This window comes from Myotis nattereri, assembly GCF_964212035.1.
Source record: "Myotis nattereri genome assembly, chromosome: 7".
NCBI classification, from domain to species: Eukaryota; Metazoa; Chordata; class Mammalia; order Chiroptera; family Vespertilionidae; genus Myotis; species Myotis nattereri.
This window is the reverse complement of record NC_138082.1, coordinates 26360831-26385103: the sequence shown is the minus strand read 5'-3', so window position 1 is coordinate 26385103 and position 24273 is coordinate 26360831. Positions and strand designations below refer to the sequence as shown.

The following is a 24273-nucleotide window of genomic DNA, read 5'->3' as shown; positions in this document are numbered from 1 at the left end:
AGAAATCATGTTTAATCAGAGGAAATGGAGTCTGCCCTGCATTGATACTAAAGCATCTTAGTGGAGCTTGATGTGATGTTGATCTAATCAATAGGTAAGAGGAGCTACAGACCAGATAGGTTAAGTAATTAGTTAGTAGTTGCCCTGGGCCGGTGCTTGCAAATACAAATTTGATTGTTTTAGCTTCTGGGTGAATGTTAATATACTACAGATTCCTAGGAGGTCATACCTGTTAAAATTATAGTATCTCTGTGATACTTTTTAATGCTCTTTGTATAAGTAGTATGTACTCCTGTTGTTCGTGCCCCATTTTATGTTTTTAATACATGATGTCTGTATTTTTTACATGTATTTTAATTGCTTTCAGTGAGAAAGGGAGGGGGAGGGAGAGACAGAAACATCATCGATTGGCTGCCTCCGCCCATACTGGTGATCCAGCCCACAACCCAGTCACAACCCTGACTGGGAATCAACCAGTCAACCATTACCTTCTGGTTCATAGGTCTGTCCTCAACCACTTAGCCATGCTGGCTGGGCCATAGTATTTATTTTAATGCAAAATAATGCTAGCCCTAGCCGGTTTAGCTCAGTGATGGCGAACCTATGACACGCATGTCAGAGGTGACACGCGAACTCATTTTTTTGGTTGATTTTTCTTTGTTAAATGGCATTTAAATATATAAAATAAATATCAAAAATATAAGTCTTTGTTTTACTATGGTTGCAAATATCAAAAAATTTCTATATGGGACTCGGCACCAGAGTTAAGTTAGGGTTTTTCAAAATGCTGACACGCCGAGCTCAAAAGGTTCGCCATCACTGGCATAGAGCATGGGTCTGTGGACCCAGGGGTCCCAGGTTCGATTCCAGTGAAGGGCATGAGCCTCTGTTGCAGGCTTATCCCCAACCCCGGCCCTGGTCAGTACACGTGCAGGAGGCAACCAATTGATGTGTTTCTCACACATCTTTGTTTCTCTGTCTTTCCCTCTCTTCCATCCTCTCTAAAAATCAATGAAAAAATATCCTCAGGTGAGGATTAAAAAAACAAACAAACACAACAACAAAATAATGCTACATACAAATTTCTGTACTTCTGAGATTTAATTAATATTTGGATTAAATATTGTCTTGAGTTTTGAGACTTAGAGAAGAAAGTTCTTAACTTTCAGTAATCTCTACCATCATTAATTATATGGCTCAGTTATAATTTTAGTGAACTTTAGAACTAAAATCTTTATAATTAGTTTTAGCTGATGAATTTTTTTGTTACCTAGACATTCTATGAGATTGGCTACCTAGGATTTTGCCTTAGACATTGAAATATAGAGAGTGAAAAGTTTAAAGCAATGGTTAAAAAATAATTTTGCATGTGTTATGTCAGAGGGTGGGGGTACTGTGCAGATTATTAATGTTCTTCAGCTCTCCATAGCCAAGAGCTGCTGGCCCAGGGTCAGCCTCCTTATCAATCCATGAAGATACTTGGATGTGAAAACTCAAGGGCAAGTTGATGCCTGCTGGCCTTTCCTATCATCCTCCTTTTCATCCTCCTCTTCCCTTGGCCAGTAATTTGACTTGAAAATGTGTTTTTTGCAACTTAGGCATTAATTTATCAGTGAACATGTTTTATTACAACATCAAAAAAAATAAAGGTTTTCTTTTGACTTAGTAATTCCACTTTAATGTTTGTTAAGGATGTAAAAAAAAAAAAAAGGACAAACTATATTCACAGTAATGAAGAATGTAATATACCAATTTTGAATTATTACATGGTCATTCATAAAAACAATTCAGAATTCTTTCATTGTCATTCAAGTTGCTTTTATGAGTAAAGATTGTTATTTGTTTATGGTATAGTAATAAAATAGGACCCAACTTGGGAATCATAATTGCAAGTTTAAAAAAATCAGTATACAATAAAATTAGCCTTTTATTTTTATGAATTTTATCCAATGTGTAGAATAATGGAACACCTATCAAAATCAATATAGAACATTCCCTCACACCAGAAAACTCCTTGTTTTCCCTTTATAGTCACACCTTTCTTCAACCCCTGGTACTTGGCAACCACTGATCTATTCTCTGTCATTATAATTTTGTTTTCTCATATAGTTTGTAACCTCTTGAGACTAATTTTTCATTCAGCATAAATATTTTGAGATAGAGCCAAGATATTTTATGTATCAATAGTTCTTTTTTTTCTGAGTAATATTTTATTGTATCAGTGTATCATAGTGTACTTATCCACTTACCTACTTTTTGTAAAGCATTTGTATTGTGAACAGAGTTTTGTGATTTTTGAATAGTGCTGCTTGGAATGTTCATATACAGGTGTTTGTGTGAATATGAGTTTTCATTTGTCTAGGATAAATACCTAGGAATGGGCTTGCTGGGTCATATGGTAAGCAATTTAACCTCATAAAATACTGCCAAACTCTTCTCCATTGGGGCTGTACCATTGTGCGTTCCCTTCTTTGGTAATGTATGAAAGTTCTAGTTACTGGGAATCTTCCTCAGCACTTGGCATTGTCAGGGTATTTTGTGTTAGCCGTTCTAATGGGTGTGTGGTGGCATTTCATTATGTTTTATTTTTTTAACTCTCACCCAAGGATACGTTTTTTAAATTGATTTTTAGAGAGAGCGGAAAGAAGGGAGGGAGGGAGAGAGATAGAAACATCTATGTGAGCGAAACATCTATGGTTGCCTCACGTACATGCCTGGACCCATCAGGAATTGAACACCTAACCTTTTTTTGTACTGGATAACAATGCTCCAACCAAGTGAGCCACCAAAACAGGGCTCATTATGGTTTTAATTTCCTTAATGGTTAATGTTGTTGAGTATCTTTTCCTGTGCAAAATTGCCTTTATATATCTTTGGTGAAGTGTCTTTTCAATTATTTTGCCCATTTTTTAATTGTTTGGGTTTTTACTTGTAAGGTTTTTTAAAATACATATATTCGGGATACAAGTCATTTGCTATTTTCTCCCAGTCTAGAGCTTATCTTTTTATTGTTTTAACTGTATCTGCAGAACAAGCATTAATTTTGATGGAACACAGTTATTTATTTTATAGATCATGCTTTTGGTGTTATGTAGGAAGTTGCTCTAAATTTCAGATAACATTTTTTTCTTGTGTTTCTTTCTAATAGACCTTTTTCTTTGAATTATTATGGTGCTTTGGAAATGATATGCTATAACTAGAGGTTTCCTAAAGCAGAGGTTAATGTTGAATGTTGATTGATGGCTTTAAAAAATCAGGACTCAGAATTACATCAATATTATTATCCTATCTAATAAAAGAGAAACATGGTAATTAGCGTACGACTGCTACCCTTCCCATTGGCTAATCAGGGAGATATGCAAATTAACTGCCAGCCAAGATGGTGGCCAGCAGCCAGGCAGCTGGAAGCGAACATGAGGCTTGCTTGCTTCAGTGACGGAGGACTCCAACGTTCCGCCTGCCTTGCCAGCCTCTGAGCTTGCAGTTTGAAACATTGTAACAAATATAGAAGCTAAACAAAACTTCAGAAACCTGCTTTCAGCCCGCAAGGATCTCAGAGCTGGAGTTATACACTGTTTCAATTATAGAACCCAAACAAACCAGATACCTGCTTTCAGCAGCAGAGGCCTCAGAGCTGGAGCCAGAGCTAAAGCTGGCCCAGAATAAAAAGAAAAAAAGGAGCAACTGGGAGCTTCAGTCACCCGCCAGCCTGAAAACAGCCCTCAGCCCCTCACCAAGGCTGGCCAGGCACCCCAGTGGGGACCCCCACCCTGATCCAGGACACCCTTCAGGGCAAACCAGCCAGCCCCACCCATGCACCAGTTTTCTATCCTATATAGTAAAAGGGTAATATGCCTCCCAGCACCGGGATCAGCGGAGCCGAGAGGCCTCCCGGCACCGGGATCAGTGTGACGGGGCAGCGCCCAAACCCCCGATTGCCCTACGGCTCTGTGTGTGACAGGGGTGGGGCCACAACCTCCCTATCCGCCCTGCTCTGTTCGTGACAGGAGAAGGCGTCCCAACCTCCTGATCAGTCCTCCTCTATGCCTGATGGGGGGGGGGGGGAGCTCCCCAACCCCCTGATCGCCCTGTGGCTCTGTGTGTGACAGGCTGCGGCGCCCCAACCCCCCGCCCCCACGGGCCCTGCTCTGTGTGTGACAGGGTAGAGCCATAACCTCCCCATCGGCCCTGCCCTGAGTGTGAGAGTGGCGGCGCCCCAATCCCCCCCCCCCCCACAGGCCCTGCTCTGTGTGGGATGGGGTAGAGCCATAACCTCCCCATCGGCCCTGCACTGAGTATGACAGGGGGCGGTGCCCCAACTCCCCTATCGGCCCTACTCTGTGAGTGACAGGGGGGAGCTCCTCAACCCCTGATGGGCCCTGCTCTGTGCGTGACGGGGGGGGGGGGGGAGCTCCCCAACCCTCTGATGGGCCCTGCTCTGTGCGTGACAGGGGGTGGTGCCGCAACCTCCCTATCGACCCTGCCTTGAGTGTGATGGGGCAATGCCCCAATCCCCCAATCAGCCCTACCCTGAGTGTGACTGTGGGTGGCATCGCAACCTCCCAATCCGCCCTGCTCTGTGCATGACGGGGCGGCGCCCCAACTCCCCAATCGGCCCTGCTCTGAGCCCGACCAGGGGCTGCACCTAGGGATTGGGCCTGCCCTCTGCCACCCGGGAGCAGGCCTAAGCCAGCAGGGCGTTATCTCCTGAGGGGTCCCAGATTGCGAGAGGGCACAGGCTGGGCTGAGGGACCCCCTCTTCTCCCCCCCCCCCCCCGAGTGCACAAGTTTTTGTGCACCGGGCCTCTAGTTCTAACTATATAAAAATATGTTCATGTTGAAGAAATTCTGCAAAGGAATGGAACAGAAATGGCTGGTGTGGTTTTTTTAAAGTCAGTGGTTTGCAAATCCTGACTGTTATGAGTAGCTTTTTTTTTTTTTAATTGACTTTATTTTGTAGAGCAGTTTTAGAGACACAGCAAAATTGAGCAGAAGGTACAGAGATTTTTCATGTACTTCCTGCTTCCACACACACATATAGCCTCTCCTACTCTCTGTATCACACCCCGGAGTAGTATAGTTGTTACAGTGGGTGAACCTACATTGACATATTATTGTCACCCAGTTTATAGTTTACATTGGGGATTACTCTTGGTGTACATTGTCTAGGTTTTAACAAATGAATAATGAAATGTATTCTCTGGTATAGTACCAAACAGAATAGCCTCACTGCCTTTTTATCTTTCCCTCCACCCTAACCCTCGTAACAGGTGATTTTACAGTCTTCTTAGTTTTACCTTTTCCAGAATGTCATATAGTAGTTGGAATCATACAGTATGTAGTCTTTTTAGATTGTCTTCTTTCATAATGTTCCTTCATGTCTTTTCATTGCTTGATAGCTCATTTTTTTTTTAGTGCTAAATAATATTCTGTCTGGATATATCTATTCATCTACTGAAGGCTATCTTGTCCAAGTTTTGGCAATTATGAATAAAGTTGCTATAAACATCTGTGTGTGGGGTTTTGTGTGGATATAAGTTGTCAACTCCTTTGGTATTTATACCAAGGAGTATAATTGCTGGATCATTATAGTAAAAATATGCCATTTTGCATTTCCCCCAGCAGTGAATGAGAATGCCTGTTAATATACATCCTCACCAGCATTTGGTGTTGTCACTGTTTGGGATTTTGGCCATCTTAATTGATATGTAGTGGTATCCCAATATTGTTTTTATTTGCATTTCCTTAATGATCAGATATCACAGATCTTTTCATATGCTTATTTGTCATCTATATTTTTTGGTGAAGTGTCAGGTCTTTTGTCAGTTTTTTAAATTGGGTCATTTGTTTTCTATTGTTGAGTTTTATGAATTCTTTGTATATAGTAAGTCTTCACTTAACATCGTCGATAGGTTCTGTGACTTTAAGTGAAATGACATAAAATGAAGCCAATTGTACCAGAGGCTAAGAACACAAGGTTGAACAGTCCTTTATCAGATGTCTTTTGCAAATATTTTCTCCCAGTCTGTGTTTTTCTTCTCAATCTCTTTATCAAAATCTATTGCTATTCAGATGATTCTAAATATTCACCAGGTTTGTGATCTGTTTTGAACTATTATCTGTGCATTGCTTTATCCTTTCAAAGCTAAGTACCATGCGCAGCCAGTTTTCAATGGCTCGTTTTATCCTGTCACAGCTGACCCTATACTTTTATCACCTTTCCATGGCTTTGTTACTTGTTCTTGCTTGTCTCATCCTTCAAATTCCAACTCTTCAACTGAGTAACCTTCTTAGAGGTCTTCTTAAGTAATACTACCGGTTATACTTGTCAGCAGGCCCTTTTGATCCTAGGATCACCTCTGTAGCAGGGTTCCTTCCCATTTGCCTTTTCTGGTGCAGAAATTAATGGTTGTGTTGAGTGTGAGACTAACAATGTTACACACACATACACAGCCCCCACTTTCTCTTTTTCAAAATGTCTGTATTGTTACATTAATACTTTGTAAAATGAGGCTTTTTCCATTTAGTGTATATTTTTTCATTTATATGCCATTTTTTCATTTAAAAAGCCTGTTTTAATTTTCATAAAGGTTGTATTTTCATCTGATTGCTACCACTTTATGATACATATTTGAAAAAATATCCATTCACTTTTGATGTATCAGAGTAGAAAGATATTTTTGGGGGTAGTATTAAAGAAATAATTTTTTGCTTATAGAGTGATTCGAATAATTAAGAGACGATTACAACAAGTATATGTAAGACATTTACTTTGTCTTAGGTATGTGTGTATATGCATAGTCATTCAAAAATAAATTTAACAAAATTAGCTCTTAATAGCTTTTTTTGCTAAGTAATATGCACTTATTGATTTGTGAGGATAATTTTTGAAGTGTAATGCAAATAAAGTTTTATTTATGACACATTGTGCTAGTTGATCATATTATTTTGTTGAAAGTCAGGTATAAGTATAAATATTTTATAGATGCTTGTTGATTTTAAAGAGTATTAGTGATTTTGAAAAACATGGTTTATTTTAGAACTGTTTAATTGGTCACTTTTGCATTCATCTAAACACATTTTTATATGAATGAAATATACCAAGCACATTTTTGTGTCCCCAAATCAGGGTGACTTTAATGTAGGTAACACATAACTTGATTTTTGTAACAAAGGGGTATACAGAGTTTACTTAAGTTCTTAAGAATAATTGATTGTTAGATATTCTTGGTGTTTGGAATATACCATTTTATTTTTGTTACATTGTGCAATTTCTCTAGTATTTTCATGATTTTAATTTAATTGACACTCAGAATTTAGTGTTTCAGTGAAAGAATATGAAGTGTGGCGAAGAATTTGTATATAGCTACATTTTCAACTTGCTGTGTTGATGGTTGTTTTTTTTTTTTTAGCCTTAGCTACCTTGGAAATTTGTATCTGACAATTGGTAGACTTAGTAAGTTGAAATAAATGATTTATTTTATCTACTTTGCATAATAGTATTTGTTAAACACAGTGCTTTCAACTAACCGACATGGATATTTATCACTTTTGATATAGTCAGCATATTTATGGAATAATTTCTGGGTGATTTTGAAGTCCAAAAGCTTCAAAATGCATCTTATGTACAAGACAAAATACAGTTGTGAACAAAAGATTAAATATATAATAAAATTCTAAGTTATGTAGTATAAGCTAATGGTTTTTATACTACATGTTTAGTAGACTATAGACTAGACATATTGTCCCATCACTAATATCTCTTGAGTACCTCTTTTCCTCTATTATATAAGAAAAAATAAATTAGATAGTTTTTTCCTATTTGAACTTATTCTCCTGTGTGTTTGGATTAGTGCGTTATGTGTATTTTCTTTCAATGTTTGGTACTTCCAATCACTTGCTTATACTAGTTATAATACTCAATGACCTTTCTAATTTCTTTTGTTTAGAACTTAGGTTCATAGATATCTATATATTTTAATACATGTATTATATTTGTTTCTCAAAAAACACCATGACTTCAGATTCTCCCAACCTGAAAAATTGTTTACTACTGTAGATTGTCTATAGTAAAGGATGTTTGGAGATAAAGCTATCTGTTAGGTTGGAGTATTGACAGTTGAGTGAGACCATGGAGGATTAGTTGGATTTGAATAACTGGAGAGTTTGGTAGTATAGTACAACAAGAGTTATAGGAACCTAGAAGACAAGCACACTTCTTCATGATAAAGCTAGAACCAGAATCTAGATTCTGTTTCCTAGTTAAATACTCTTTCCATTAGACTGATAGCATAGCAGGAAGTAGTAGTGGTCAGTAACCTCTTACTGGAGAAGGTGGCAGTATGCTTGTGGTTATGTGAAGGAAGTCTTGAAATCTGCGTAGTATTATCAGGATTGCATTAGGAAAACATTTCAGACTCAGGGAACTTACGTGCAAAGGCAGATAGATACACTGAAAGAGCTTACCATGTTGGAAGTGGATCATGGTATTGGTGGGTGGGGATAAAATAAAATATCTTACACATGCCAGGCACAATTGTAGGTGTAGGAGATATACATGGAAAAGACAGAATCCCTGATGCTATGGAGCTTACATTTTGGTGTGAGAAATAAGAAACTAGTAATACAGTACCTACTGATGAGTTCTGTGAGGAAAAATAAACTGTAGGGTTAAGGAGTAAAGGTAGAGGTGGTTGTTTGAAATAGGGTGGTCAGGGAAAAACTGGAGGTAGGACTTGAAGAGAAAAAAGTGAGGGAGTGAGCTGTGAATCAAGGCAAAAGAAATGGCAGAACACATTTTCTGTATGCAGCTCCATTGTAGCTAGAGTGCTTAATGAGTGCCAGACACTGTTCTAAGTATTTACAAGTGTTAATTTAATCCTTTCAGTAATCCTACAAAATGGACACCATTTCACATATAAGGAAACTGAAGCATAGAGATTAAATAATGTATCCAAAGTCATACAGCTAGTCAGGGAGCTGGGATTCTAGCCTAGGTAATTTGACTCAGGAATCAGTGGACTCACTATTTCTTCAAAAATGGGGGAGGGAAGGTAAAATTGGAGCAATAGCCCCGGGGCCAGTTCTACAGATAGAGCCTTTTAGTTCATATAAGTATTTAGGATTTTTAATTTTTAATTTTTTTTTTTTACTGTGATGTTAAAAAATGCCCAAGAGATTGCTTTTTGATTCTGAAGATCAAGGGAAAGGGCTTGGACTATACAAAACACATTTGTTAGTCATCTGTACATAACATATTATAGCTTAAAATGTTTCTACTGGTCTATAACATTTTTTAATTTAAAATTGAAGAGTCCACTTTATTATTTTATTGAACAGAAATAAGTGCATGTTACATATGAGTACGTGCACATATGTGTGTGTATTAACAAACTGTAATGAACTCTTCTGTTAATAGGTGCGAGAGGATGTACTTAATTCATTGAATAACAACTTTCTTCAAACGCTAAATCAAGCTTGGAATGATCATCAAACAGCTATGGTGATGATTAGAGACATACTAATGTATATGGTAAGTTGAGGTTTTTTTATTGTTTTCCCTTTAAGAAGTTAGGCATTTCAAAACAATGTTTACTTTGTTACATGTAGTTGAATAATATATGTCCGTGTGGAAGGTGCTTTTAAAAAAATAAACAATATTGCCCTAGCAAGGGTCATGTTAGTTTATATAGTGTTTATGTACTTTATGATTAGAATGAAAGACTGGAAGGGAAAGATGTAATTTTTTTCTGAATATCTAGCATTTTTGCTTTAGAATGGGAAATACCAAAAAGCTTTATTAGCATCTCTTTTGACTAAAGGTGGTTGAATGACAACATGATAAATGAAAGGTGAATATTCTGTTACAAATTGATAATGTCTTCATATCTTTAATGACAGGGGATGTCATTAATAGAAATACTTTAGTGATAATTATACTCTCATAACTGCCATCTATCTTTCTTAATGGTAAATGCTTTCAGTATTTATATTCTTCAGATATATATTCTATTTTTCACCTATTACTGTTTTTTTGTTTCTGTCAGTCAAGAAAAATATCTTTTCAGCAGGACAGTTTGGAAAACACTGATGAGCGAAGGTGTTTAATTACTTTCAAGATTAAACTATCAGTTTTTTTTTAACTTTAGTATGATGATAGAATGAAACAAAATTGATTAAGCTGCTTAATTATTCTGTCACTGCAAAATTACCAAGTCTGATAACATCTTGTTGCTTCAGTGTTCACGTTTGGAAATTGGAAAGAATGATTTTCTTCTAAGCGTTTACTCTTTGCTTTTCAAATTTTTATTCTGTTTCCTTTAGTTGTAATACAATGGTGAAAGCTTACCTAGTTTCTTTCACTTGATAGAATAAAGTAATGTTTGGAAATAATTTTCAATGAGAGCAAACAGCTAAAAAGTTTTTTGTTCTGCTAATTAATTCAGTCAGGCCTATTACTCGTGGTTTTGTAGACCTAGTGACAAGGGAAGGGGGTCAGTGATAGGATACTTCATTTTTCAGGGGTTTGATAAAAGGTGTAACACATTGTTTAGTCTTTCTGAGCCTTATTTTCACTTTCTTCAGGATATAGATTCATGTGTTGACATTTGAGGCAATGATTAGCATAAGAAAATATATCATGTCTGGGATATAAATATGAAATAAGTTTATTGCTGTTCTCTTAAAGTTCTGGATTTGGTGAGTCTTTAAATTCTAACACTGTCTAACACTAGCACTAAGAAAACGACTTGTAATTTCATAGTCCCTTGTTCTGATTCAGAAGTATTTTTAAAATTATACAACACTCAGTCTCAATCTTATATCAGGTTATTTTTAAAATTTGTTTTATTTCAATTTTTTTTTTCTCATGAAATCTCAAACTTTGAATGCTAGCTGTTATGTGAACATTGATTGTCAAATTCATTCCTCAGCTTCCTCATTTATAAAATGAAAATAATATGGTACCAACTTGGTAGAGATAGCCATGAGGCTTAAAGGGGCCATTCATATAAAGCACTAGCAAGGCCCCGGACTATAATGTGCTCAGTAAAAATTAACTAGTATTAATATTTCTCATCCCTTCAACCTTTCAACAAACGCATCTGGTAGTGCTAAAACTATGGATAAACCCAGCCACTTAAATCTTTCTTGGGCCTCTCCTGGAGGAAATCCCACAAGGGTAGGTGAGTGCCACTTTGTACATAGTCACAAACCTCCTGTCAGCCCTCCACACTACCCGGCAGACTCTCTCTAGTCAGCTCATTCCACCACTTTGAAGTAGTTCTCTTCAAACCTCCAGCTTTCCTACTGGTCACTTCGCTGTTAACAAGTGCCTTGCCTTCTACCTCTCAGAGAAAAAAGAAAGCATAAGGTAGAAACTGTGTCATGCCACTGAATCTACAGTTTCACCTGTATTTTCTCCCCTTTTGTGTTTTTCTTTTTCCTTCCTGTTTTAATGGAGGGTAGTGTCTCTCTGGCAAAGGCCAGTCTTCCACCTGTGTTAAAGATCACATCTCTTTCTACCTTGTGAAAAACCTGAAGTATCTTCAGGTTCTGCCTTTTTACTCGATCTTATTTATCAGCTTAAATATGTTTGGGCCATTCACTTCCTCAAAATCTTCTGAGTTTTCTTTTGGACCTCTGCATTTCCATTCACAACTAAAATGTCTTATAAGAACTGTTGACACTTGTTCTTTCCCTTTTCTCATCTTTCATTTGCTTTGAATATGTTCCAGTTAAGCTTCTGTCTCAACGATTCAAATTTTCATTCTCTTTATTTTGCATTTTTATCTGAACAATTCTGTTCAGTCTTGCCCTTATCAAGATCACCATATCTGCGTACCTATGAAGGCAAAGATCGCTGCTGGTTATCATGCTCCTGGATATCTTTCAGCAATATTTGGCACATATGACCAGTCTTTTCTCCTAACATGTTGGGTTCTTAATTACTGTGACAAAGCACTCACTCCCTTTGTATGCTCATACCTTTCTGACTTTTTCTTCTCAGCCACTACTCCATCTCCTCTGACTCTTAGATAAAGGCATTCTTGAAGCTTCTTCCTAGTTTTCCTTCTCCTGGTACACCTAACTTTATTTGGTGCCTCTGTGCAGATGATTCCCAAATTAGGTCTCCAGCCTCAGTCTCAGATTCATATTCATAGTCATTTGTCTAGTTGATGGCTCCCTTCATTGTCTGAGAGGTATTTCAAACTTGGCATTTCCAAGTGAGCTCCTAATCAGTGTCATTTTATTCGTTTATGCCAGAAACCTGGGACTTATTATTGTCAGTGTCTTCTCCCTCTCTTTCTCCATCATATATTTCTAGAATCTGCAGTTCTGTTTTTAGATCTCCCCGAGACCAGAGCACCTTCATTTCTCTCCATTCTATAACTAGTCTTACAACATTCATTGTGCTCTTCTCTATTCTCTTTTCAATATTGCTCCTAGGGTTACTATTTTCAAGCACGTGATCATGTTGCTTCCCTGCTGAGATTCTTCTCTCTCATCTTGGAATCATCACACATGTCTTTTGTCTGGAAATGTTTCTAGAATGTTCCTCTCTGTATGTGATTTGCTCCTACTTATCCTTTAGAACTTAGCTTCTAAAGGCAATAGAGTTTATAATCTCTGCTTTACTTAAATGAGTTATTTTTAATTCATTTTTTCCTTAAAGAACAATTAAGATGTTAAACTTTTAAGATTGGTTTAGCATTGCTCAATTTTCAGTTTTAATTGTTTAAAAGATTAATGATTGGGAAAATTTTTTAAATATTTTATGGAAAAAGTTTGTTGCAGTATAGGTTATTTAATTATTATAATCCATGACTAGTGGTGTTTTTTGCCATTAAAACATTGTACAAGCTCTAACCAGTTTGGCTCAGTGGATAGAGTGTCAGCCTATGGACTGAAAGGTCCCAGGTTCGATTCCGGTCAAGGGCATGTACCTAGGTTGCGGGCACATCCCCAGTAGGAGGTGTGCAGGAGGCAGCTGATCGATGTTTCTCTCTCATCAATGTTTCTAACTCTCTATCCCTCTCCCTTCTTCTCTGTAAAAAATCAATAAAATATATTTTAAAAAAGCATTGAACAATATTAGGGTGAGATTAAATTATCAATGTTATTCTGTAGATAACTTTGAGTTATTAGAATTAATGTAAAAGGAAAGAGGAAAATATTTTCTGTCATATATAGGATGACAGAAAATTAATAATGAGTTTTCTGCCTAAAACTATGGTGAATTTCCAAAGGTCTTTTTATGTTTTTACTCAAATTTGTCTATATTTCCAGTCATTTTTACAAACTGCAAAGATATGGTAGTATTGCTGATTAGTCTTAAAGACAAAAGGCTATACACTCAAAATCATGGGGGGTGGGGGGGGTGGAGTTAACCGGGGAAAGGAGGATCAGTGCTTCTTTGAGGTATTTGGAAAGTCATTAAGGATGGGTAAAGAGGTGAGGTAGAAAGTAGCAACAAGTTTGTGGAGAGGACCTGAGAAAGTCTCCACTGATGCTTTTCCTAGTAAATAGAAAGGGGACCATTAGTTTAGAACAGTGATTTCCAATCAGTGTGCTGCTAGAAGTTTTAAAACACGCAATACCTGACTATTACTCAGGGGCAGAGATCTCTTAGATTATCAAATAACAAAATGACAACAGCCAATACAACAATAGCCATCAGGTGTGAATGAATCAAAATTATATCTTTTTTTTTGTCAGATTGGCAAAATATATAATGGATATTTGGGTGTCCTGCAAAATCTTAGTAATTAGTTTACCTATGCCATGAGATGAAAAGGGTTGAAAATTGCTGGTTTAGGGTGACAGGCATGTAAGGTGTTGAGGAATATGGAAAACTGAATAATGGTCCTGCCCTCCCATCCCCCTAATATGTCCATGACTAATCCCTGGAACCTAAAGATTGTTACCTTAAAAGGCAAAGGGCACTTTGGAAGGTGTGATTAGGTTAAGGATCTTGAGGTGAGAAGATTATCCTAGGTTGTCCTGCTGGGCCCAAACAGATCACAGGGTTCTTATCAGAGTGGGTGGCAGGAGGTTCAGAGACAAAGGAGAAGGCAGTGTGCTGACAGAGGCAGAGATGGGATTGATAAGCTTTGGAGTTGGAGGAGGGCCACAGCCAAGGAATGCATGTGGCCACTAGAAGCTGAAAAAGGCAAGAAAGTGGATTCCCCCCATCAGAGCCTAAAAAAGGAACAGGCCCTGTAGACACCTTCACTTGTAGTCCAGTGAAACTGATTTTAGTTTAGAAATGTCTACACTAATAAAAGAGAAGATGCAAATTGACAGTACCTTCATGACGCCCACCAGCCAATCAGGAATGAGTATGCACATTAACCCAACAAAGATGGCAGATTAATTTGCATGTACTGGCACGGAGCATCTGGGGTGGGGCAGGACATTTGCGTCGTCGCCATGGTGACAATGCAGGCCTTCCACACCGCCCCAGCCACTTCAGGCCTCTGGGCAGCAAGGGAAGGCAGAAAGGCGGCTCTGGGCTGGAGCAAATGCAGAATGGCGGCTCCAGCAAGAGCAAAGGCGATGCCGGCAGCCAGGGGAAGGAAGGCCCATTCTTGCACGAATCTTCGTGCATCGGGCCTCTAGTCTATATATAAAAAGGCTAATATACTAAGTGTCTAACCCTCCCACCAGTCACTATGACGCACGCTGACCACTAGGGAACAGATGCTCAACACTGAGAAATGGCACTGCAGACCTGGTGCCCACAAAGCAACACTAGGCTTCCCCCAAGTGGGACACAGGCCCCACCACCACCCCAGAGCAACACCCCACCAAATCCCAACCAACACTGCCAAAATCCCCTAGTGAAAAATGTGGCCCCCAGCCCAGCCTGGAAACAGTGGCTGTGGGCACCGGCTTCCTCTACCTAGAGCAGCTGTGGGAAAACTACGGCCTGCGGGCCGAATCCGGCCCGTTTGAAATGAATAAAACTAAAAAAAAAAAAAAGACCGTACCCTTTTATGTAATGATGTTTACTTTGAATTTATATTAGTTCACACAAACACTCCATCCATGCTTTTGTTCCGGCCCTCCGGTCCAGTTTAAGAACCCATTGTGGCCCTCGAGTCAGAAAGTTTGCCCACCCCTGGACTAGCCTCCTTGCAGTTTCTTCAGCCCAGGAACTTGACTTGCTTTATAGCCAGGTGCAAACATTTACACTTTAACCAAATGTCTGTGAAGCATTTTCCCATGCCTCATCTCATTTGATCCTCACAGAAGTCCCGGAGGGGGTAGATAGGAGACTTGGTGGAATCCTATTTTCTTTTCATTAGCTGGAAAATGGAGATTTAGAAAGTTTTGAAACTTGACCCAACTGAAAAGAAGAAATGGTGGACCTTGAAAATGACTTCAGGTTTTCTCACTGCGCAGAATATAGTCAGACACTGATTGCAGTTAAATACTTTACCCTTTGTTCAACCTGCGTGATCTACAATAACAATCTGCTTCGTGTTGATATTTACTGCTGTGTTGCTGACAGTTACGTGAAAGAGAAGTTGGGGTGCTTCACTGGACTGGAAAAAGTTTAGCTACATTAGAAAGTAGATCTAATTAAGCAGGTTTATTCTATATCTATTAAAGGGTAAGTTGACTAACGCATGTGTGATACATATAACTCTCTTGCTGGTGCTAATCGCACTCATGTGTTTTGATCTGTCGTTATCGGTTGTGAATTTGCTTAACACTTCTATTATAGCGAAAGGGCAAATAGCGATATTAAAATATTTCTTCTAATTAATTTCCTTTCAATGTGCACAAATTTGTGCACCGGGCCTCTAGTAACAGAATATATAAGCTACTTAATTTGTAGTAATTTGGTCAGCAACAGTAAGAAACTAATATAAGGGAAAAGTTTGGAATAACTCCTTTCCTGGGTCAGCTATCTGTAAATAAATGGATTATTAGGTGAGTTGGCACACAGTTTGTATAGTGGAGGCAATCAGCAGAGTTTGTACATTTTCCAAGGGGTTCTTAGCAGTCACAGAGAAGAATGTTCAAAATAAGGAAAGTCACTAATAGAATTTGCCTTATTGGGTATAGGGGAGATTTCTAAGATCATTAGAAGCATTAATGACATGGTTGATCATGGACTGTTTTAATAAGTAGGCAAGTGAATCATAAGATTCCGAGAAATAGAAGTATTAGGTATTAGGGATCAGTAGATCCAAAGATCCAGTGAGAACGAAGAGCAGTTTAACGAAGTAGGGAAAGGTGGGAGGAAAAAGCTCTTCAGTGCCAGAAATGTTTGATGCTTTTTCATGATAGGTTTAGGATTTGCCTATATCAGTATGGGGCAGGTGGGTGGAGCGAAGGATGGGCAGGAAATCCTGGTAAGATGGGAGATGAAAATTAAGCCATCTATCTGTAAGGAGTGTTCCAGATTAAACATTATTATGAATGTTACAGTTACCAAAGGTAATAGATGGCAAGGAATAGAATTGTGAAAAATAATGTGAGAAACAAATACTATTTGCTGAAATTAACAAATATTTTTGTGTCCTTGGAGGTCATAAATGGGATGAGAACATAGAGATAGTGGAATTTGTGAGTCTGTTTTTTTCTAAAGATTTTGGTGCTTTGGGGTCCAAAAAAACATTTATAGATTACACATTTAGAGGAGTTTGAAAGTAGTTATATTCTAGGAGAACACAGATAGGTTGCTTAAGAATCTTCTCAGCACTCGCTCTCTTTCAAAATGATATCTTAGAAGGAAGTGGATTCAATGGCTTTGGGGCTATTAAGCTTCACACCTGTTCAGAATTTTCACTGACTGCTTTTGTAAGAGGAGTCTGTTCAAGACAGGCTTTCCCCATGTGTGCTCTAGTTTGTGACTGATGATATAATACCTTGGCATCTTTTTATGGTTAGATCAAAAGCCAAGCACTAACCCTTAATGAAAAATAAAACCAGGGCATCATCATAAATACTTTAAAGGTTAAGCGTGTTGTACTTGAAAATTGGGAATTTTTCATTGCCTTCCATCTCAGTAGTTTCTGTTTCAAACTAATGGAACCACGAACACCTTAAATATGACCTGTAAGCTGTTTTTCTGTTTGTGCAATGATGGTATAGCAAGCAGTCCATGACATTGAGTTTAGGGAGGCAGATATATATTCAACATGAAGTAGGTCCTATGGTACAGTCAGAAATAGAGCACATATTTGTTAATGTAAGAAAGGAAGTGAAATTTTTATACATAAAGCAGATGCCCCCAATACTATATATATATATATATATATATATATATATATATATATATATATGAAATTTGGAGTAGTGAGAAAAATACTTAACGAGATATTCAGCTTTAGTTCCTACTTTGTCACTAATTTGCTTAAGTCATTTAACCTCTTGAGGTAAGACTCTGTTTCCTCATCTATAAGGAAAATAAATTATATTTACTGGGTAAGAGCTCTGGTTCTTATCTTTTGGAGGGTTAGACACCCCTTGAAGAATCTTCAAAATTCATGGGCCCTTTCCTAGAAGACATGTGTGTGTGCATGCACACACCACACAACATATCCTTTTATATATGCATTTTCAAGGGATTAATGGGTTGTTTCCCTGAAGCCTATCTATGGGATATGATTGGAAGATGTGTTGATTAGATCATTTTAAGTTTTAGAGCTCTTTCTGCTCTGAAGTTTTATACCATTTTAAAACAAAGTGAATAGCTACACATGATGTCTAGCGCATGGTGATGAAGGAAAAACCGAAGTTGTGGGTAGATTAGTATTAATGGTAGTGTCTTCAACAACTCTTAAGGTGTGTTGATAGAGCCTTGGTTGACTATGAGTTTACCCAGTACTCTTCCATGTAATAGCAGATAGCATTTTCACAGCTCTTAGTTGTGCCAGGCACTATTTTAAGCACCTTGAGTATATTAATTTATATCAATTTATGTTTCTACAATACTTTTATTGTAGTTTGGGAAAGCAATAAAATTTCTATTTATTTGAAAAAGTAAAAATACAAATCAAATATCATTTACTACATGACTATATCTGTCAAAATGTTTTAAATACCTGAACTTCCAGGTGAGTATCATATTCTCCATTTTGCAAATGAATAAACTGAAGTTAGATTAACCTGCCAAGAGCACACCGTTACTAACATTACTGAAGTAGTGAAGTCTTTTTATTCCAAAGCTTATGGTCTCCACCTCATTGCAGAAGAATTATCTATAATAATAAAAGCGTAACATGCTAATTAGACCAGACAGCCGAATGACCTTCCAGACGTCATTCCAGACGTCCTTCCGGATGAAGCCGCTGAGGCAGGGGCGGTTAGGGGCAATCAGGTAGGCAGAGTGTTTAGGGGCAACCAGGCAGGCAGGCGAGTGGTTAGGGGTGATCAGGCAGGCAGGCAGAGGGGTTAGGGGCGATCAGGGAGGCAGGCAGGCAGAGTGATTAGGGGTGATCAGGCAGGTAGGCAGAGTTGTTAGGTGTGATCAGGCTGACAGGAAGGTGAGCGATTAGAAGCCAGCAGTCCCAGATTGGGAGGGGAAAGTCCTGGATTGTGAGAGGGTACAGGCCTGGCTGAGGGATTCTCCCTCCCCCCCCCCCCCCCGTGCACAAATTTTGTGCACTGGGCCTCTACTGTATATGTATAATTATGTATTAGCTAGAGGCCCCATGCATGAAATTCGTGCAAGAGTAGGCCTTCCTTTCCCCGGCTGCCGGCACCAGTTTCCCTCTGGCACCCGGGACCCAGGCTTCCCTCACAGCCCCAGCTTCATCTGGTAGGACATCTGGTCTAATTAGCATATTACACTTTTATTATTATGGATTCTGCTTAAAAGAATTTGATAATTTGAATTGAGCTAACATTCATTCACCTTTGTATTTATGAGGATAAATTCATTCATTCAGCAAGTATACATCAAGTGTGTATTCTGTATCAAGCCCTGTTCTAAAAACCTGTGTTTCCTTTTTCCAGGTTCTTCTGTCATTGGGAAATTTTTATGATATGGAAAACTGGGCAGATAATCCTAGTTTCCCAAGCCTAATTTAATAATAGTGACTCCCTCTCTGATTTATGCCAACAATTTTCAGTCTCATGGCACTCATTAACTAGTTACTAAAATTCTAGAGCTCAGCAAAAAATATATATATTGCCAATCTGACAAAAAAATAGATACAATTTTAATTCATTCACACCAGATGGCTATTGTTGTGTTGACTGTTGTCATATTTTTACACTTGATTTTAGCTAAAAGGCCAAGAAGCAGTGTTGTCATTTTCTTATTTGACAGTCTGAGGGAAAAGAAGTCATTGCCCCTAAAATAGTCAGGCATTGCATATTTTAAAAATGCTTGGGACACTGGTTGAAAATCACTTATGTAAGCTATCAAAGAACATTGGAAATCCTTTGTATTCTATGTTTCTTATTTTTTAATTTTGAATCTAATATTAAAATCCTCATTGAAAAATTGACTTTTTAAGATTTAGATTCCTAATTGTCATTAGAAGTTATTTAAAAACATTATTATAATACGTAGAAACTCACCAAAAAATCAGATACCCTAGCAGTTCATCTATCCACTTGATGGTACACTAGACCTACACTAATTTGAAACTGTTCTTCTAATTTTTGAAAACATTTTTGTTGCTATAGAATATAAAAGGTACATAAATCATTTTTGCCGATTTATTTTTAATGTGAGTTTCCTGGAGGGTTTTGGAAGTTCATTATATATTCTAGATCAGTGGTTCTCAACCTTCCTAATGCTGCGACCCTTTAATACAATTCCTCATGTTGTGGTGACCCCCAATTTCATTGTTAGAAATTGAACATAATTAAAGCATAGTGATTCATCACAAAAACAATATGTAATTATATATGTGTTTTTCCGGTGGTCTTAGGCGACCCCTGTGAAAGGTGGTTCGACCCCCAAAGGGGTCGCGACCCACAGGTTGAGAACCGCTGTTCTAGATAGATGTTCTTTGTCAGATGTATGTATGTGAAATATTGTCTTTCATTCTGGGCTTGCATTTCTCTTAATGGTATTTTTGAAGAAAAGTTTTAAATTTCAGTTAATTCAAGTTTTTGTCTGCAATTGTTAGATAGTGTTGCATACATTATCAGTTTGGTCAAATTTATTAACTATGTTCAAATCTTTCACACTAATTTTTATTGTCTACTTGTCTTATCACCTATTAAGAAATGTTAATATCTTTAGATTTGTAATATTTATTATAAATTTTGATTTGCCTAGTTCTTTTAGTTTATATATTTGGAGGTTTTGTTACAAAATGAACATAAATTTAGGATCATTTTATCTTTCTGTTGAATTTTTATGAAATATTCTATATCTCTATTAATGATTCTTGCCTTAAAGTCTACTTTGTATTGTATTATTTTATGAGCTTTCTTTGATAAATGCTTGCATGGAGAATTTCTTAACATCTTTTCCTTTCCACCTTTCTGTGTCCTTACATTTCACTTGCAAGCACCACAGTAATATTATGCCTTTTAAACCCATCTGATAATCTTTGTTTTTAAATTGAAGCATATAGTTCATTTACATTAATGTAATTATTGATATCTTTGGATTTAAATTTGCCATCCCACTATAGGTGCATCAAATATGTTTTATTGCCCCATTCTCCTTCCCCATTAGCTGTTAATTATATAGTCTTTTAAAATTATTTTAGTGGTTATCTTAGTGATTACAGCATAGATCCTTAACTTATAGTTTTCTTTATATTAGTTTTGTTTTGTTTTCAACTACTTCCTCATTGTATGAGTCTTAGAATACTTCTGACTTCCTGGGGTGTTTTCAGACATTTGACCCTGGGGTGTTTTATTTTGGTGGGAGAACAAACCTGGTACTTTTACCAACACTATATGAAAAATGTGGAGACTATCTTTCTTAAAGGGAAATATAATTTTCTTTGGGCTAGCAGGTACAGTATGGGCAGATCACTATGAGTTTGTTGAAGCTGGCTTTTAGGCTATGTTAAGATTGGTTTGTTTTTAGTTTGCCTCTGTTTCCAGGGCATATGTCTGCTCACTGGGAATAGCCTTTCTGGGGTCTCAGGTGAAAGCCAGAGGTGTTTATCAGTTTGCTCTCTACATAACTGTGCCTTGAATTCCAACTTTTGTCTCTTCACCACCGCAAGTAGGCCAACAGTCTCTGTTCAGCTCTTTTGCCTTCCAGTGCTGCTCTTTGGTGTTTTGGTGTCTCATCCATGCGTAGGTAATATGTCAGTGAACACTTTAATGAAAATTATTTGCCGAATTTCTGGTTCTTACTTGGATTTCTCTCTTCTGCAGCCTTTGAACCCTCATGAGTTCTAGCTGCTTGATAGCCAGCCCACCTGTGACTTTCTGCTTGTTGTCCTATTTCCAGTCCTCCAGATAAAACAAATGGCCCAAGGGAATGAGTAAAGGTGAATGTGGGGCTCTTCTCAGTATACTTGCCTTCTCTTCAGAATCTAGACCCCACAATTCCAGGTTGTCTTTGTTGTTCTTCGGTGCTTTTAAATTGTTAGCTTTTTAAAAAATTATTGTATAACTAGAGGCCCGGTGCACAAAAATTTGTGCACTCGGAGGGGAGGGAGGGTCCCTCAGCCCGGCCTGTGCCCTCTCGCAGTCTGGGACCCCTCAGGGGATGACCACCTGCTGGCTTAGGCCCGCTCCCCAGAGGATTGGGCCTAAGATGGCAATCAGACATCCCTCTGGCAGCCCAGCAGCCCTCGGGGGATGTCCACTTGCCAGCGGGGAGCAGGCCTAAACTGCAGTCCGACATCCTTAGCGCTGCTGAGGAGGCAGGAGAGGCTCCCAGCACCGCTGTACTGGCAGCCATCAGCCTGGCTTGTGACTGAGCGGAGCTCCTCCCATGTGAGAGCGACCTGACCACCAGAGGGCAGCTCCTGCATTGAGAGTCTGCCCCCTGGTGGTCAGTGTGTGTCATAGTGACCAGTCATTCCCAGTCTTTCTGCTGTTAGGGTCAGTTTTCATATTACCCTTTTACTATATAGGATAGAGGCCTGGTGCACGGGTGGGGGCCGGCTGGTTTGCCCTGAAGGGTGTTCCAGATCAGGGTGGGGGTCCCACTTGGGTGCCTGGCCAGCCTGGATGAGGGGATGATGGCTGTTTGCAGCTGGTCACACCCCCTTCAGGGTGGGGGTCCCCACTGGGGTGCCTGGCCAGTCTGGGTGAGGGGCTGAGGGCCGTTTTCAGGTTGGTGGGTAACTGAAGCTCCCAACCTCTCCTTTTTTTCTGTTTGTTTTTTTATTATTATTATTCTGGGATTTATTTACCTTCCATGGCTGTCACTGGAGCTGAGAGCCGGCTTTAGCTCTGAGGCTCGGCTCCAGCTCTGAGACCTCGGCTGCTGAAAGCAGGTATCTGGGTTTGTTTGGGTTCTATAATTGTAACATTGTTTCTTAGAGTGCAAGCTCAGAGGCCTGCAGTGGCAGGCGGGGAACCTTGGCTTCCTCCATCACTGAAGCAAGCAAGCCTCCTGTTCTCTTCAGCTGCCTGGCTGCCAGCCGCCATCTTGGTTGACAGTTAATTTGCATATCTCCCTGATTAGCCAATGGGAAGGGTAGCAAAGTTATGGTTAATTACCATGTTTCTCTATTAATAGATAGGATAAACATAACAAAATTGTTATCTTAACTATTTTTAAGTGTACAGTTCATAGATATTAAATGTATTCATACTGTCATGCAACTGTCACCTCTACCCACCTCCAGAACTTTGATCATGCAAAACTAATACTCTGTACCCATTAAATAACAACTCCCCATTCACTCTTCATTTCAATGCCTGGTCACCACCATTGTACTTCCTGTCTCTATAAATCTGACCACTCTAGATGTCATATAAATGGAATTAGAGTACTTGACCTTTTGTAACTCAAAGTTCTAGCATGTGTCAGAATTCCCTTCCTTTTTAAGGCTGAATAATAATTCTGTTGAATGTATAATAATACACTTTGTTTATCCATTCATTTATAACTGGACACTTAGGTAGTTTTTACCCTTTGTTTATTTTGAATAATGCTACTGTGAATACAGGTATGCAAATATTTCTTTAAGACTGCTCAGGAGCTTCAATTTATTCATATCCTTCTCCAGTACTTGTTATTTTTTGTAGTTTTGGTTTTGTTTTATTTTGTTTTTTGACAATAGCCATCTTGATGTGTGTGAGGTGGTAGCTTTTTATTTTCATCCAGCTTTTATAGTTGTTCTTGGCAGAGGACTTGGTCTTATTAAAGATGTTCTTTTAAGTTTAGAAGTGGAATGTGTGGACTGGCATCTAGAGTAGATGTTACTTCACAGATGGGAAGCTGACACAGATGTTTAAGGTCAAATCTAGTAAACGGCAGAGATAGGATTGACTGGCTCTTAAATCTGTGCTTTTTTTTAAATGTATTTTACTGATTTTTTTTGCAGAGAGGAAGGGAGAGAGAGAGTTAGAAACATTGATGAGAGAGAAACATCGATCAGCTGCTTTCTGCACACTCCCTACTGGGTATGTGCTCGCAACCAAGGTACATGCCCTTGTCCGGAATCGAACCTGGGACCCTTGAGTCTGCCGGCTGATGCTCTATCCACTGAGCCAAACCGGTTAGGGCTTAAATCTATGCTCTTAACCACTGAATTATAACACTTATGTAATACAGGTCTTCTTTCCTATACTTGTTATAATCTCACTAGGGGCCCAGTCCATGAATTTGTACACCTTCAAAGGAACTGTGGGGCATGAGGCTGCGGTGGGCACTGGGGCGGGTCTCGGCCCATGCTCCTGCCCCCACCTAACCCCTCCCTCCGCGGCCCCCCATCCCCGCCTGCTGGCAGCTACTCTCCTGCCACTGCAGCTCCCATGCACTCACAGCACATGGTGCTTTTGCAGGTGCAAGAGGTAACTGCTGGCCCCAGTCGCCCCTTAGCAGGAGGAGATGGAGAAACCCTGAGGGGCAATCGAGGCTGGTGCCGAGTGCCGGCAGCATGTACGAGGGACCATGGCGCATGTGAGCAAAGAATTTTCAATAGCTACCAGAGGCTCACCCCAATGACAGCAACCAGCGCCCCACCTTGGTCTGGTGCCCCCGCTCACCTCCACCATCCCACCGTAGCCAACGCCTGCCATGTTCCGTGTGTGTGCCCCCTGGTGGTCAGCACACATCATAGCGACCAGTTGTTTTGTTCGGTTTTTCAGTTCCACCGTTTGGTCTGTTTGCATATTAGGGATATATATATATCTATATCTATATCTATATCTATC

General features: G+C 39.0%; 1 protein-coding gene across 1 annotated transcript in view; it reads left to right on the top strand.

Moving 5' to 3' along the window:
• CUL3 (cullin 3) overlaps positions 1 to 24273 on the top strand; it is a 102418-nt gene that overhangs the window by 36021 nt on the left and 42124 nt on the right. The window contains exon 3 of the mRNA XM_081095501.1: positions 9419 to 9532. Within this exon, the coding sequence (XP_080951627.1) occupies positions 9419 to 9532 (114 nt within the window). The remainder of the gene's footprint in view (positions 1 to 9418; positions 9533 to 24273) is intronic.